Genomic DNA, 17,102 nt, shown 5'->3' with positions numbered 1-17,102 from the left:
TTGAATTTATATCCCAGATTATTTGAGTAACTGATTAATTTTACTTTTGTCACCATTAACCATGAGTTGAATCTGTTAAAAGTTTAGGCTCTTAAATCCTAGAGGTTTTGTAGAATTTAATTTAATCTTGACTTTACTCATCTGTAAAGTGAGGAAGGTCATTGTGCCATCTTCATAGGAAATTTCTGGGTATTAGATAGGATAATGCTTACCAGTAAAGGACCTTGCATAAGATAAGCACTCAGTAACTATTACTGTTATTATTGCTATTAACATACTTGAGGATAAGAGATATGTAAGGAATGATAAGCAAGAACTGGTGAGTCATACAGGCCTTTGAAACTTCACAGTTTATAGTTACTGAAAGAAGAAAGAATTTCCTTTGGCAATTCAGGGGAGAACTTTCAATAGAAAGTAGAATTGGAGCTGGGCTGGAACAGTGGGTAAAATTTCAGTAGGAAAAGTATGTGGTGTGGTCATTGTAGGCAAGTAATATAATATTGAAGTGTTTTTATATTTTAAATTTGATTAGAAAATGGATGTATAAATGGATATTAGGAAATCAGAGAATTGGTTTTGTGAGAAAGAGGGTGAGTTTGTTTTAGAGACAGAAATTTGGTATTGGAAAATGAAGCTCTGGATCATAAGAGATACTGGAAAGTCAACATCGTGATTTGGAGTCAGTCTTAATGGTTTCTGCATCCATAATAGTGGCTGTTTACTCTAAGGATAGTGGCTGTTTACTCTCAGGAGAGGAGTAAGAGAGAAGGTGAAGGGCGAAATCCTAAAGCCTGACAGTAGGCGTCATTAAGTCATCACTGATAAAATTAACCCTTTAAAATTTAAGCCTATCTATACAAGGGTTAAATTAAAAATATATATATATTGCCCAGAATTGTTTTGCTTTATGTGATACCTTTGTTGTACTTCAGACCAGTATTTTTCAAAATTGTGTTTTATAGAGCACTAGTTCTATGAGATGATAGACGTTAATGGAGAAAAAAGTAACAAATGTATGATGGATGGTATGTAAACCTTTGTCATATGACATTTAAATGCATGCATATTACTCTCTAAGAGGAGAGGTGCAAAAATAGAGTACAGTGTTTTCCAAACTAATTTGACCGTGGAACCTGTTACAGAACAGAAAACCCTGGCCAGGAAGTTCAGTTGGTTAGAGCGTTGTCCAGGTAGCCGTGGTTGCAGGTTTGGTCGCTGGATGGGGTGCATACAGGAATCAATCAATGAATGCATAAATAGGTGGAACAACAAATTGATGTTTCTCTCTCTCTTTCTCTCTCTAAATCATCAATTAAAAAATAAAAAATAAGCCCTGGCTGGTGTTTTCAGTGGTTAGAGCATCGGCTGGTGCACTGAATGGTCAGGGGTTCGATTCCCAGTCAAGGCATGTACCTGAGTTGCAGGTTTGATCCCCTGCCCAGTTGGGATGTGTGCAGGACCCCACTCCCTCCCTTCCACTCGCTCTAAAAATTAATGGAAAAAAATATCCTCAGCTGAGGATTAACAAAAAAACAAACACAAATTTAAAAAAAGAGAACAGAAAGAGTTTGTTCACCCTTTGCTAGCAGAACCAAACACTAGACACCAAGAATTGTAGTGGAGAAATATAGATTATTTTATTATGAATGGCAACAGGAAGCTAATGCTCAAAAGCCCGACCTCCCTGATGACATGTAGGTTACACATTATATAGGGCAATACCACAAGACACTGTGGATTAGGGCTTTAGGGCCGTGTTGGGAGCAGATTGGTCAGAGGTCAGATAATGGAGATGAGTCATTTTTTCTGGTGTTGAAAACAGCTCTTAGGTCTGTTCCTGTGTCCCTCTGTTCCCATCTCATAAGGAAGTAGCCAGGGGATCATTCCATCTTAGGACCTAAGAGCTGAAATTTACTTAGGCCAAGATGTTATCTTTAGCCTTCTACAGGTGGAGGGAGAGGGGGAGGAAGATGTGATTTTTAGAGCCAGGATTTAAAACTAAATTAAAGTCATAAGGACCCTCCCTTGCAAACTGTTTTGTTCATGGAAATTCTCAGAAGCCTAGGGCTCCATAAAGTATACTTGGGGAAATCTTGCTTTATACCAGTATCTTTAGAAGATGGCTTATCTTACTACATTGTAGCTCAAAGCTCATGGAGAGCACGTTGTAGGATAAGAAGAATAGGAATCGAATTATCTATGTTGCACAGTGTGACTTTGAGTTTTAATTTCTTCATTTATAATAAAATGTTTGCAGAAAGTTGTAAAGATTAGGTTAGGAAATGTATGTGAAAGCTTTAAGTATTGAGAAACACCATGAGTCTAGCATTGCTAAGTATTTATGTAGCTTTTTTTCCCTCCTGAACAATACAGTGCGAGTAAAATAGGATATATTTTATTGTAGGTAAAGGTTAGTGGAGTATTTGTCAGAAGGTGCTATTCATATTTGTAGCTTCAGTGTTTTTCCTTTGTACATTTATAATTTGATTATTGCCTTTTTTAGAATTTCTTACCCCATTCTTACATTACTGAAGTATTCAATGACCTCTGTCCACCTTTGTATTCTGAAGTCATTCAGAAGTGCTTGTGACATGATATACAGTATGCTGCTGGTGCTTTCTAAAAAGAATACTGTCAATAGTCCATATATCTATGCAAATCACTATCCCTTCCAAGTCCAGAGTAAGCTGTGTCTTGGTTATGACTGTTAGTCATGTTTCCCTGACACCCAGTTATGCAGATTGAAGTATATTGATTTATATACATATTTTGAAATTTTGGAGACATTTTCTGAAATTATATCTTTGAGGATTCTGTTCCATTATGTTAGTATTATTTTGTTTTTTTGTTTTTTCTTGTGAACTTCAATTATGTGTACATATAATCTCCTGTGGCCATCTTGTGTATTTAACATTTCCTGTGTTGTTGTTTTTTTTAAATCATTCATTCTTTTGACCATCTTGTGTATTTAACATTTCCTGTGTTGTTGTTTTTTTTAAATCATTCATTCTTTTGACCATCTTGTGTATTTAACATTTCCTGTGTTGTTGTTTTTAAATCATTCATTCCTTTGGCCATCTTGTGTATTTAACATTTCCTGTGTTGTTGTTTTTAAATCATTCATTCCTTTGGCCATCTTGTGTTTTTAACATTTCCTGTGGTGTTGTTTTTTTAAATCATTCATTCTTTTGGCCACCTTGTGTATTTAACATTTCCTGTGTGTTTTTTTAAATCATTCATTTGCTCACATTTCTCATTTCTTTTTTTGTTTGTTTTGTTTTTTTATGGATACACTCCAAGTGTATTTGACTCCTGAGCCCAGACTGCGTAAGTGTTCTTTCTTTCTTTCTTTTTTTAATTTTTAAGATCATTTTATTTTATTTTATTGTTTTAATTGAATTTATTGGGGTGACATTGGTTTGCAAAACCATACAGGTTTCAAGTGTAAACTCAATAAAACGTCATTTGCACACTGCATCGTCCCAAGCAAAGTCTCTTTCTGTCCCCATGTCCTCATTTTCCTCCCCTGTGTTCCCCTCCACCTATTCCCCATCTCCCTTAACCTCTGGCTATCACCACACTATGATCTGTGTGTATATGTTATGTATATATGATTTTTTGCTAATCCCTTCACCTTCTTTTATCCAGCCACCCCCTCCCCTCCCCTCTGACAGCTGTCAGTCTGTTCCGTGTATCCATGCCTCTGTTTTTATTTTGTTCTTCAGTTTATTTTCTTCATTAGATTCCACATATAAGTGAGATCATGTGATATTTGTCTTTCTCTGACTGGCTTATTTCACTTAGCGTAATAATCTCCAGGTCCATCCATACAGTCCCAAAGGATAAGATTTCCTTCTGGCTGTGTAGTATTCCATTGAAAAAATGTACCGCAGCTTTTTTATCCACTCATCTACTGATGGGCACTTGGGCTGTTTCCAGATTTTGGCTATTATAAATAATGCTGCTATGAACATAGGGGTGAGTATATTCTTTCAAATTAGTGTTTTAGGTTTCTTAGGATATATTCCCAGAAGTAGGATCACTGGCTCAAAAGGCAGTTCCATTTTTAATTTGTTGAGGAAACTCAGTACTGTTTTTCACAGTGGCTGCACCAGTCTGCATTCCCATCAGTAGTGCAGTAGGGTTCCCTTTTCTCCACATCCTCACCAGCACTTGTTTGTTGACGTATTGATGGTAGCTGTACTGGCAGGTGTGAGGCCATATCTCAGTGTGGTTTTAATTTGCATCGTTCTGATGATTAGTAACATTGAGCATTTTTTCATGTCTCTTGGCCATCTGTATGTCCTTGTTGGAGAAGTGTCTATTCGGGTCCTTTACCGATTTTTTAAATTGGATTGTCTTCCTGGTGTTGAGTTGTATAAGTTTTTAATATATTTTGGAAATTAACCCCTTATTAAATGTATCATTGGTAAATATGTTCTCCCATACCGTGGGTTCCCTTTTCATTTTGTTGATGGTTTCTTTTGCTGTGCTAAAGCTTTTTAGTTTGGTGTAGTCCCACTTGTTTATTTTGTCATGTGTTTCCCTTACCCTAGGAGATATATAGGCAAAAATAAGTGCTACAAGAGATGTCCAAGATTTTACTGCCTATTCTTTCTTCTAGGATTTTTATGGTTTTGTGGCTTACACTTAAGTCTTTTATCCATTTTGAGTTTATTCTTGTGTATGGTGTAAGTTGATGGTCTAGTTTCATTTTTTTGCATGTGTCTGTCCAGTTTTCCCAACACCATTTATTGAAGAGACTGTCTTTGCTCAATTGTATGCTTTTACCTCCTTTGTCAAATATTAATTGTGCATGAAGGTATGGGTTGATTTTTGGGCTCTGTTCTATTCCATTGATTTGTATGCCTATTCTTATGCCAGTACCAGGCTGTTTTGATTACCGTGACCATGTAGTATAGTTTGATATGAGGTATTGTGATACCTCCAACTTTGTTCTTATTTCTCAAGATTGTTTGTACTATTTGGGGTCCTTTTTGGTTTCATATAAATTTTTAGAATATTTGTTCTAGATCTGTGAAATATGCTGTTGGTATTTAATAGGAATTATGTTGAATATATAGTTTGCTTTGCACTGTTTAGGAGATGGGAAGTAGAACCAGGGAGAGAAAATTACAGTTACTCTCTGGGAAGGGAGGAAGAAGTTGTTTTTTGATTAAAGATAGCCACCCTAAAGTACTTGATGCAGGTAACTAGGGAGACCCAATTCCCCAAAAAACTGTTTTGCTTCTCAGGAGGTATGGGTATTTCCTGAAAATACTGTCACAAAACTGTCGTTCGGGGTGTGGGATTTCATTTCAGACTGCAGCATCCTGCCTTACTGCAGGCAGCAGGATGAGCGCAGAGGAAAACATGGCCCTTTTTATTTATTTTAGTTACTTTTTTAAAACAACAATAAAACATGATCTTTATTTATTTGTTTATTTATTTCTTTAACATTTTGCTCCTTTATTTTTTTCCATCAGATAAATTATTGAAGTATGTTATAAGTCTAATAAAATTTAAAAAGCATAAAATATGACCCCTTTTAATGTCCAGGTTTTATAGGTAAATGCCTGGAGAGGAGCAGGCTGAGGGCCTCTCAGTGGGGATGAGGGTTGAGCCTAGCTTGATACTTAACTATTAAACATTCTGCTGTATAGATTTTATTTTGCCCTTTTGTCTTTATTTCCTGCACATGCTGGTGGGCCAGACAGGTCATTAGTTGGCCATTAGGTGAAGTTCTAAGCCTTAATTTTATTAGCAATGCTCCATTTCATAAACAACAGAGGAGCTCCCTCTTGTGTTGTATTGTCAAATCATGTGCTTTTAAATAAGCGTTGGGAGTTTTGTTTTCAGATATTTTATTATTTCCCATTAGAAGTTGAAATTCTAGGTTCAAATAATACCACAGTATTTACATAATAGGTAAATCTAGTATTTATAAAGATGTATTTAACAGGTGCAATGTGATAAGTTATTGAATATTACTTATGATGAATGGTTTTCATTTAGGTCCCCATGGCATCTCTGATATGCACCTCCAGGAAAGGTTAATTTCATGACATTTTAAATATATTTTAATATTTGTCTTTTGCCTCTATGTTCCAAGTTGGAACATAGCATTTGTGAGTCATACTATCTTTCACTGATTACTTTTGCCATTCTTTACTGTCTTTATGGGATTAATGTTGCTGTGGAGAAGTCTGATGTCAGCTAAGTGTTTTTCATTTCTCTCTGCATAAAGTGACTTTTTCCCTGACTGTTCAAAAAAGTCTTTTTTCATCTTGAAAATCCAGTAACTTTACAAGGGAATGTCTTATTGTTGAAAGTCCTGTAACAAAATTTTCTGGGATGCTCTGTGCCCTTTTAAATTATAGATCAGTCTTCATTTACTTCAGGAAAGTTTCCTGAGTGTTACCTTTGAATGTATATATTTTTAATATTTTGATTGATTATACATATGTTTAATTTTGTTTGGATCTCATTTCTGTAATTTTATCTGGAATCTTTAAGTCTTAGTTTTTGTCCATTTAATTTTGTTCATATTTCTCAAGCCTCTTTTGCCTGTCCTTGTAATTCGCAATCTCTTTTCTCCCTTTTGTCCATTCCAGTATCTTTTCTTTCTATAGTAGTTTTCATTTTATTTCATGTTTTTCCTGAGTTCTTCCAGCCTGTTTTTTTCTTCTCTGATCTCACTACATTTATGGTCTTATTAAATCTCTGATTTCAGCTTTTGATTTTAAGAAACAATTGCTTTTATTACTTTTTTTAAAGGACAGCAATATGATAATTTGTAAGTTTATGTCATGGTGACTTTTTTTGGAGACTATTTTGCCATGTCATTTGCTTTTCCTTCTTGGCTTTAAAGGGCTCATGTCATTAGGTGGAGCACAATCAGATAATCTTTCTGACTTGTTCAGAGTCAGCTGATTAGTAACCTTAAATTACTCTGCAGACTCCCTTTTGCCACTGTACCATGTCAAAGGTGTGATGTTGTCATATTCAGTCTCAGGAATTAGAGTGGGAAATTTTGGGAGACCCGTCTTGGAGTTCCGCATAACATAATATCATGCAGGAGAGGACTGGAACCCTGTTCTGGACAAGCGGAGATTCTGTGGAGATGGATGTTCTTCATGAGTAAAGCTTCCACTTTTTCCCCACATGCAAAGACTTCTGTTCAGATTTAGAGTCTTTTTCTGGCATCTTGCCTATGACACACTGTTCCTTGTTTTCTCCTACTTCAGGCTTCTCAGTGATGCTAGATAGACCATAATCTTCATATAGGATGCTTACATTTATTTTTGGGTGTATTAGTTTATTTTTCCTACTATACACTGTTTTTTCCATCCCTCACATCATCTAACTTGGGCATATAAAGCCTACTGATTTATTTTGTATGTTAATTTTATATTTTACTATTTTTATAAATTCTCTTACTGTTTTTAGTAGTTTTTCCATTCATTGTTTTCAGTGTTCCAGAAGACAATTATAACTTCTGCAAATTGAGATAGCTTTACCTCTTGATTTCCAACTTGTAAGCCTCTAGTTCCTTTGTATTTTCCTCTAATACAATATTGAAAAGTTGCAGAGTAGTTTTATAATTCCAAATTTCCTTGTGTTACTCCTGATTTTAGCAGTAAGTATGTGTACATATGCGTATATGGGGGTTTATACAGACTTATCTACTCATATATTTGATCATACTAATTAAATATCTACTTTTATTTTATGTTGATAATATGATTTGGTGTTGACATTTATCAAATGTCTACTTAAAATCTATGAAAGTGATCATTTGGTTTTTCTAATTAGATATTAAATTTTCTAAGATTTTCTGTTGTGCTTTTAAAAAAAGTCCTGCTGTGTTTTTTAATTTGTTTTGGATTTTGTTGTTAATATTTTATTTATGATTTTTTTGCATTGATATTCAGATGTAAGATGGGTCTGTGTTTTTCTTTTGTTGGAAATCTTTTTCACCTGCTGGTATCAATTTGTACTCAGGTCATAAAAATATTTTGGTAATATTTAACCCTTTTTCTATGTTCTGAAATAGTTTAAGTAGCATTAATTAGTATAATCATGTGATTATTGTCATTATTTAAAATATTGATAAAATTTATCTCTAACTATGGGCTTGAGAACTAATCATTTTAGATTTTCAAATTTTTTTTGCTAGAATCTGATCTAAGTAATCTGTTGTAATTTTAAAAAAATTTCTTCTCACGGTTTATTTTCTTTTTTCATGTATTATTTGTATATATGTAATTTCTCCTTTTTAATTATGTTAGCTACTGGTTTATCTTATTGATTATTTCAAAAGACTTACTTTTTGCTAATTTTAATATTTTTTATTCCATTATTCAGATTTCTATATACTTGTTAATTCTTTGTTTTAATTAGAGAGGCCTCTTAATTGCTTCCCTTTTTCATTATTGTTTTTCTAGGTTTTCTTTTGCATGTTATTTTCTTTATAGATATTCTGTAATAACCTCATCGAGCTGTAGTGGTGTTAGTGTTGGGAGCAGCTCATTAATGCGTGATTTATTTTCATATATATTTTATTTTGATTTGATTTTTTAGTGCTTTTTTTGTTTTAATAAGATGCTTTTCTTGTAAGTACTATAGTAGTTATAACATATAATTTTTGATGTGTATTGTTTCTACTATCATTTCAAGAAATTTTGTAATTGCACATTTTTTTGATCTAAGAATAATTTAATAGAGCTATATATTTTTTAAAATTTTAGATACAAGGGCCTTTTCATTTTCTGTTGTAGTAGAGGTTTTTAATTTTGTTTTATTTTGACCACAGGATGCTACTGTTATTTGCTCTTTGGAATGTATATAGATATTTTTGCATTGTAATATTTGGTCAGTTTTTTTAGAACTGTCCATGGGACCTAACTGGAAGGCACAATTTTATCAGAAAATGGAATTTAACCTGCTTTCCTAAATTCAGTGTTACTAATTATATTGTTTAGGTCTTCTCTTTCCTTGCCCACTTGTAACAGTTTGTTTTCTTGAACTGAGAAGGTTGAAAATTAAAGTCTGTTTTAACTTTTTCTATTCTTGCATCTCTGGCAGAATCTGCTTAATCGAAATTGCTGCTGTATATTTTCATTATTTATTTATTTACTTTCAATTTTTGTGAAAGATTAAGCCTGTATTTGTAATGGGTTGTTTTATTCTGTACTTTAAAAATTTTTAATAAACTTGATTTTTAGAACAATTTTAGATTCACAGAAAAGTTGTGATGATAGAATATAGTTTCCATTTCCCCCTATTATTAACATCTTACTTTGTATGCTACGTTTCTTATGACTAACGGACTAATATTGATACATCATCTATTAATGTTTGTACTTATTAACTGAAGTCCATGCTTTATTCATATTTCCTTAATTTTTATCTAATATTCTTTTTCTGTTCCAGGATCTGATCCAGAATACTATATTACATTTAGTTGTCATGCTCAATTGGGTTCTCTTGGCTGTGATGATATCTCAGATTCTTCTCTTTTTTTTCCGATGACTGTGGCAGTTTTGAGGAGCACTAGTCAGATGTAGAATATCCTTCAACTGGGATTTGCCTGATGTTTTCCAGTGATTAGGCTGGGGTTATGAGTTTTTGGGGAGAGGACCACACAGGCAAAATGCCATTTTCATCACATCAGATCAAGGGTGTATACTATCAACATCACTTACCACTTTTGATGATGATCGTGATCACCTGGCTGAGGTAGTGTTTTTTCAGTATAATTCCCTGCTAAGTCACTCTTTTTGTTCTCACTTTCCATACTATACTCTTTGGAAGAAAGTCACTAAGTGTACCCACACTTTAGACGTGGGGTGTTATGCTCCACCTCTTTGAGAGTGGAATATAGACATAATTACTTGAAATTCTTCTGAACTAAAGATTTGTCTTTCTCTCCCACATTTACTTAGTCATTTATTTTTCAGTGTGGATGGATATATATTAATATATATGTGTGTATATATATATTATACTTTGGGTTATAATCCAATGCTACTTTATTCTATTGCTCAAATTATTCCAGCTTTGGCTACCAGAGTCCTTTGAGTTGGCTCCTATGTCCCTTTGACAGGCCTCTATCGTATGGGGTTTGGTTGTTTGTATTCAGCACTACTTCCTGGCACTATGAGATGATCCAGGCTCATCCTGTATATTTCTGGTGTTAGTCCTAGAATCAGCCATTTCTCCAAGAGGCCCTTTAATTAGAGAATGGGAAATAACTATCATCTAGAATACAGTGATTATGTACAGTTTCTTTTGCCTGCAGTCTTGCAGACTCCACTCATTTCCACAGTTACTTAGATCAGCACCCTTACACCCATCCTCTTTAGAGGTTTCATACATTTATATTACAGTTTGATCCTTTTGTCACGTTCTGCATTTTTATCCTGGAACCTTTTGACCTCTTAAGTGATTTTTTCAAATTTGTATACATTAAATTCCACTCTGTGCTGTAAAGTTTAATGAATTTGGACAAATGCATAGTGTCATACATCCACAATTAAACTACCATATAGAATAGTTTCACCGTCCTAAAAAAAATCCTTTGTATTGTGTTTACTTAACCCTCCTTCCCTTTTTTTGAACCCTTGGCATCCACTGATCTTTTTACCATCACTATGGTTTTGCCTTTCCAAATTGTTATATACTTGAAATCATAAAGTATGTATACATTTTAGATTGGATTCTTTTACTTATCAATATGCATTTAATATTCATCTATGACTTCTTGATATGTCATTTCTTTTTATCAACTCTAAGAAAAGCAATAGAAGAAAATTATTTAGAAATAATACAGACAGAGTAATATATTAGACACAGTAGTTTTCATAAGTAGATCTTGTTTATTTGGGAAAATGATAAAATAAGATGCTGTTACAGAGCCTTTCACACAGTACTGTAAAGGGGGTGAGCACCAGGCTGAGGTATTGATCCCCTCAAAGCTTAGGCAGCTGAAGTAATTACAAGAGATTTGTGCTGGAGAGGGACTGCAAAAATCAGTGACACGAAACTGAGCACCCAGAAATAAACCCATACATAGGAAATGTAAAAGGCTCTTTGGTTAATCCAACAGAATGCTGCATCCCTGTCTCTTCCCACAAAAATATATTACATATGAATTAAAAACAAAGTAATAAAAATGCTAGGATACAATCATTGCAAATTTATATGTAGTCTTGGAGAAGGGAAGACTTTTATAAGTCAAGTATCAAACTCACAACCTATGAAATAAATTTGAAAAGTTAGATCACAGAAAAAATATGCAAGTAGCCAATAACATGGAAAAAAGCTTAATTTCAATGATAATACTTAAAAATAAAATTTTAAAATTATATGTATTTTTTAACCAATGAGATTGGTAGTTATTTAAGTTTTATTATGTAAAGTATTATTGCGTTGGTGGTGGAATTGAATATTCATATAACTTTTTGATAAGGCAATTTGGCAGTATCGAAATATACATATTTATACTCTTTGCCCGAGCACTTTCACTTTTTGGAGCCTGTACTACAGATAGACTTGTACAAATATTTTATGATAAATTTAAAAAATAGTCATCACAATATTGTTTGCAATGACCTAAACGTGTATAATATAATGATAATCATAATATACGTTATATTATTAATTACTAAATATATGTTGTAGACACAGAACATTTATGCTGTGGAATAATATAACAGTGTGAACAAAGACTTTTAAATACAGCTTTAGGTTCCAACATGAAGACGTACAGGACATAATATCTGAAAACTGGAAATTGCTGAATATAAGAATAGTATGTTTAGTATGATCATACTTGTGTAAAAAAAGTAAATGATATAAAATGTGAATGTGTGAAAAGAATGAAACATGATAAAAGGAACTGTTAACAGGGGTTATTACCTCCATCTAAGTTACATGGGAGAGCATAGAGTGGAGGTGGGCAGGGTAAGGGACAGTTTAGTTTTTCTCCTGATAGTCTTCTGTTGCTATTTAAAATTTATTTAAAAAAGCATGTGGAACCCTCATGAATTACCTCTTCTTGGGAAAAACAACAAACAAACACCAAAACCCCGAAGAATACTCATATAATGAAAATATAAGAAAAATAATAAACTGAGAAATATGCATATATCCCATTTTGCCGTGTATCAAATAATGAGATTCTTAGTCGAATCTATTCCTTCCAAGAAACTGATTATTGAAACCAGGAGTTACAATTCAAATGTCAGACATGGCCAGGAAGGTAACACAAATAATGCAGACCTAGCCCAGTTATAAACAAATTATCTGCCAAAATATTCATCAACCTCTTATAACATGAATACGTGCCATATTATAAGGTATGTTTTAAATTTAAAAAGACATATTTTATGCATAAAATTTGCATCTAAAAATTTGATGGATATGAACCAGTTAAAGAATGTCAAGGATTGGTACTTGAAGGGCCTTACATATTTCATCAGTGAGGAAATAAGTCTTGATCTGATAATAAGGAAATGAAAATAGAATTAGCTGAGGCTATCGTTAAAATGCAGGTTCCTGGCTACTACGCTGGCTTCAAAGGGAAAGGGCGGAATATATTTTTAACAAGCTTCTTTGTTCATTAGCATATGAGTTTAGGAAATATGGATTTACTATAATACCCAGAGTTTGAATGTGATTTTTAAGATTTTAATCAAATTTTAAAAAGAACCATTTTTCCTTTGATGATATTCAAAAGAATATTCTATAGACCCATACATAGTTTCAAAAAATAAAGTTAATAAAATAGTTTGAGCTGTAAAAAAAGAACTAGACATAACTTCCAAATACTACTGCTTTGTGGTGAACATTAAGAATGACTGTTTTGTTTGGCCAAAATATTTTATTACCCAAGTACACTTTTCAGATGTGTTTAAGATTAATTCTGTATGGTGGTCATGCTGTATTTATGACTTGGCACTGCTTGCATCAGTTGTGCTCACATTAATGTACCTGAAATTTGTTAATTTTGACTCATAAGTATTGTTTCTTACTTTTGTTTTATATTTTCTAAATTTTAACATAATATTTCATAAATTTTCTTTAGTAATATATATATTTTAAAATAGCTAAATATAATCAAAGGGAAGTGATTGGAAGAAATAAAGAAGGTTAATGTTAGGCAGGTATAATTTATAAAGATAAATATTTAAATTATTAGCTGAATTTCTTTTTTATGGATTTCTTCTGTGCTCATTTATTGTTTATTGAGGTGACATTGGTTAATAAAATTATATAGGTTTCAGGTGTACAATTCTATAATACATCATTTGTATATATTGTATTGTGTGTTCACCACCCTCAGTCAAGTCTCATTTCATCACCACTTATTCCCCTTTACTCTCTTCTATCTTCCCTCAACCTCTTTTTCCTCTGGTAATCACCATACTGTTCTCTGTGTCTATGAGGGTTTTTTGTTGTTGTTGTTGTTTTGGCTTAATCCCTTTACCTTTTTCACTCAGGCCCCCAACCACCCTACCCTCTGAGAGCTGTCAATCTATTCTCTATGAGTCGGTTTTAATTTTGTTTGTTAATTTATTTTGTTCATTAGATTCCACATATAAGTGAAATCATGTGGTACTTGTCTTTCTCTGAATTTCTTTATATTCACAAATTTTTATTTTTTTTTTTCTCTCTAAAGATACTTGTACAATAGCAAGGAACAGAACCAGTTGTACCTCTTCAAGTTCTTCGCTTTCCAACTTCTTGTATGTCTTCATCTTGGGACAACTATTGCTGGGGACAGGAGGAACTCCGCTCTATACCCTGGGAACAGCCTTTCTTGATGATTCTGTGCCCACACACAAATCTTCTCTCTATATAGGTAAATTTGCTCTATAACATAAATGTCTCAGTATCATTTCATCTTACTGTTTAATTTATAAGTAAAGCATAACATATGCTTATTTTAAAGTTAGTTGTAATTTCATAGGAGTTTCATGAGATATATACAATATTGCTTTTTGTTGTTTTGTTATTTACTGGCCTATTATGTCCTTCAGTAGAATGCAGTTGTGAGTTTTGTTCAATGTCCTGCTCTCTTTCTTTTACTGGGCATGCCAGTTTCCTGGAAGTGCTGTCCAACCAGTAGACTCTTGAATTCCAGCTGATTTACACAGGGTGTAGAAATTGAGCTCTGTCATTCTATGTGACTTACTACATCCTATTGACTAAAGTCAACAAAAGAAACCACAAAATAGTACCCAGAAACCCTATGGAGTTTTCCACTTCAGATAAACCCTTTTGATATATGACTTGATTTTTTCCCCCCCTTTGTGATCTAATTTTTGGTAGCATAAATTTCTCTTAAATTCCTTCCCTGAAGTTCCTGCAAGTTAGAACTAACTGGACTATCTGTCGCCCTATGGCCAATTAATGTGTAATTTATTTGCACATTAGTTTTCACTTTATCAATTTATTATTCTAATGTGGAGGACTGTCTTAGACCGTTGGGACTGCTATAATAGAATACCATAGACTGGCTGGCTTATAAACAACAGAAATGTATTTCTTAAAGACCTTGAGGCTGGGAAATCCAAGACCAGGGTGCCCACATATTCAGTTTGGTGAGGGCTTACTTTGCAAAATTAAAAAGTTATATATGATGAATTTTTAAGTATCTGAGAGAAATAAGGTCAGTTTAATTCTGCTGCAAGTAAAAATGGGAGATTCACTAAAAGCTGATGTTTAAGTTAATTACTTTTAAGAAACAAACTAATGACCAGATCCAGGTTTTTATCAGCTGCTGTGGTACAAAATAAAGAATGCCTTTGTAGTGTGTACAGAGTGGAAAAGGCTTATCATAGCACACATTTTTCCATAAAGATTGTAAACAATGATTACTATCACCATACGTAAAGGGTAGTCGATATACTGCCCCTGCCACCAGTTTACAATATATCCCTCCATGGATTTGTAATTATTGGTTTTTTGCAATTATTATAGTCAAACAACTTTTAAATTGAATTATTTATTTTAAGTTCCTGGATTTTACAAGTGATAACATTCAGATGGCATTTTTTAGTGAAAATATGTGTAATTTTCATGTAATTCTAACCATTTTGATTTTTCTATAGTAAAGTATTTGCGTTTCTTTACTATTGTTAGAAATTCAAAACAAAGTTGTACAGATGACCATTGTCCATGTCTTTTTCCTTCTAGGAATTGGCTATTCTATGTCAATATTAGGCCCTGCTATTGGCTATGTGCTGGGAGGACAGCTGTTAACCCTATACATTGATGTTGGTTTGGGACAAAGGCAAGGCAATACCTATTTTTTTTTTATTTGAGTTTATTTCATTATTATAATGTTAATATCATACACAGAACATTTTCACAGTATTTCCTCACTATAGTATGAGGATTTTTCAGGAAACAAAACTAATATACACAATTTTTATATAATGTTTTGGCTGCATTGCTTCATGAGTTAATGTCATACCATCTCGTAGTATAAAACATTTATTCATAAATAAGGATGTTTAATAGACACCTGGTATAATTTTTCAAAATACACATCCAAGACCCTATGCATTGTTCAAAAGAAGAATTTAATCAAAATTGATTGTTTTTAGTACATTTAGCTGGAGGTAGATAGCTCGAAGAGTCAAGAGTCTGATTCTCAGGCTCTTCTGTGGTAGCTCTGATAACTTCTTAGAGATCACAGTTGTGCCGTTTTAATAACTGACAGTGGAGGATAGTAATAGGTAATGTTTATTTATCCCATACTATTTCCACACAATATTGGTCCTATGTACTACCTTATTTTACATGCCATTTTTATTTAATCCTCTTAATAATTCTGTAAGATAGTTGATACACAGCTAGGTAAGTGGCCAAGGCATGAGTCAAGAGTAGATCTTTTTGACTCCAAAATCTTCCTCTTAAGCACTTAGTTACCTTTGTCTCTTCCTGAATTGAGAAGTTAGTGAACTTTGGAGACCATATGTCCTCATTTTACCATTGGGAATTACAACTACACAGTCGTCTGCATGACTGTGAGCAGTGACCATGTGGTCATGGGTATATGGTTTGTTCTTTGAGCTGCTAGTTCTTGGTTAATCTTGTAGAGACTGTAGAAAAAGGCGTCAGAGGAAGCCCTTGAAGCAGAGAGCTGGATTTTAAGAAAGAACATTTTAATTTCAGTGGCAAATTGCGTAAGTTGTCTTTTGGGGAAGAGCCTATTGTTATAAAATATGAAAACCATTATAAAAAACTTAATAAATCGCTTTAAGAAGACTTATATTTAAATGAGTGCTGTAATTGAAGCACTGTATAGGCTTTTAATGTAGATCAATGATACACTGTGAGATGTATTTAATATAGTAGAGAACAAAAACTTAGCCAACAGATAAAGAATGTTCAGAAATTCTGTGTATGCTTTCAAATATTCAACATACTTACATTTACTATTGAATATTTGAAACTTTTATGTCTTGTTTGCCATTCTGAAATAGATTACAAACTGTTATTCTTACAGCTCTCCTTTCTGCATTCTATCTGTTGTCTGATTCATCAAAATGGCTCCACTTAAAATTTTGGATATTATAACAATACACCTCTATAAATGCACTTGAATTGTAAAGTATATAATTATCACAGCTGAGTGTAAATTACAAAAAATAGAGTTGACTCTGACCTTTTGTTTTTCTGTCACATAGCACTGATATCACTGAGGATGATCCGCGATGGCTGGGGGCGTGGTGGATTGGATTTATTATGGCTTGGCTCTTTGCTTGGTGTTTGATAATACCTTTTTCATGTTTCCCAAAACATTTACCAGGTAAAAATGTTTTCTTTAAAACCAAGGAATTTTAGTACAATTCCAGGTGTCAAGTGTTGCTTTCTATATGATTGGTAAGAACCCTAGAAAATTCATTGTTTTATAGAATCTCAGTTGTCTGACCATGCAAACTTTTGAATAGCTTTCTCTATTTTAGGAAACATTGGGTAACAATCTTAATATTCATGGTTTTGCTTTATTTTCAATTCATAATCAGTAAAACTGTACATATTCACCTCTTTATTATATACTTAATAAATTTGTTTCTTATGTGTTA

The 17,102-nt window shown here is 33.2% G+C and overlaps 1 protein-coding gene across 1 annotated transcript in view; it reads left to right on the top strand.

The window, feature by feature from the left end:
* Positions 1-17,102, top strand: part of SLCO4C1 (solute carrier organic anion transporter family member 4C1) — a 56,353-nt gene that overhangs the window by 25,189 nt on the left and 14,062 nt on the right. The window contains exons 3-5 of the mRNA XM_016221971.2: positions 13,685-13,867; positions 15,205-15,301; positions 16,704-16,825. Of these exons, the coding sequence (XP_016077457.2) occupies positions 13,685-13,867; positions 15,205-15,301; positions 16,704-16,825 (402 nt within the window). The remainder of the gene's footprint in view (positions 1-13,684; positions 13,868-15,204; positions 15,302-16,703; positions 16,826-17,102) is intronic.

Source organism: Miniopterus natalensis, chromosome 3 (genome assembly GCF_054644295.1).
Source record: "Miniopterus natalensis isolate mMinNat1 chromosome 3, mMinNat1.hap1, whole genome shotgun sequence".
Classification (NCBI taxonomy): domain Eukaryota; kingdom Metazoa; phylum Chordata; class Mammalia; order Chiroptera; family Miniopteridae; genus Miniopterus; species Miniopterus natalensis.
The sequence above is the reverse complement of the archived record's forward strand: the minus strand, read 5'-3'. Positions and strand labels throughout refer to the sequence as shown.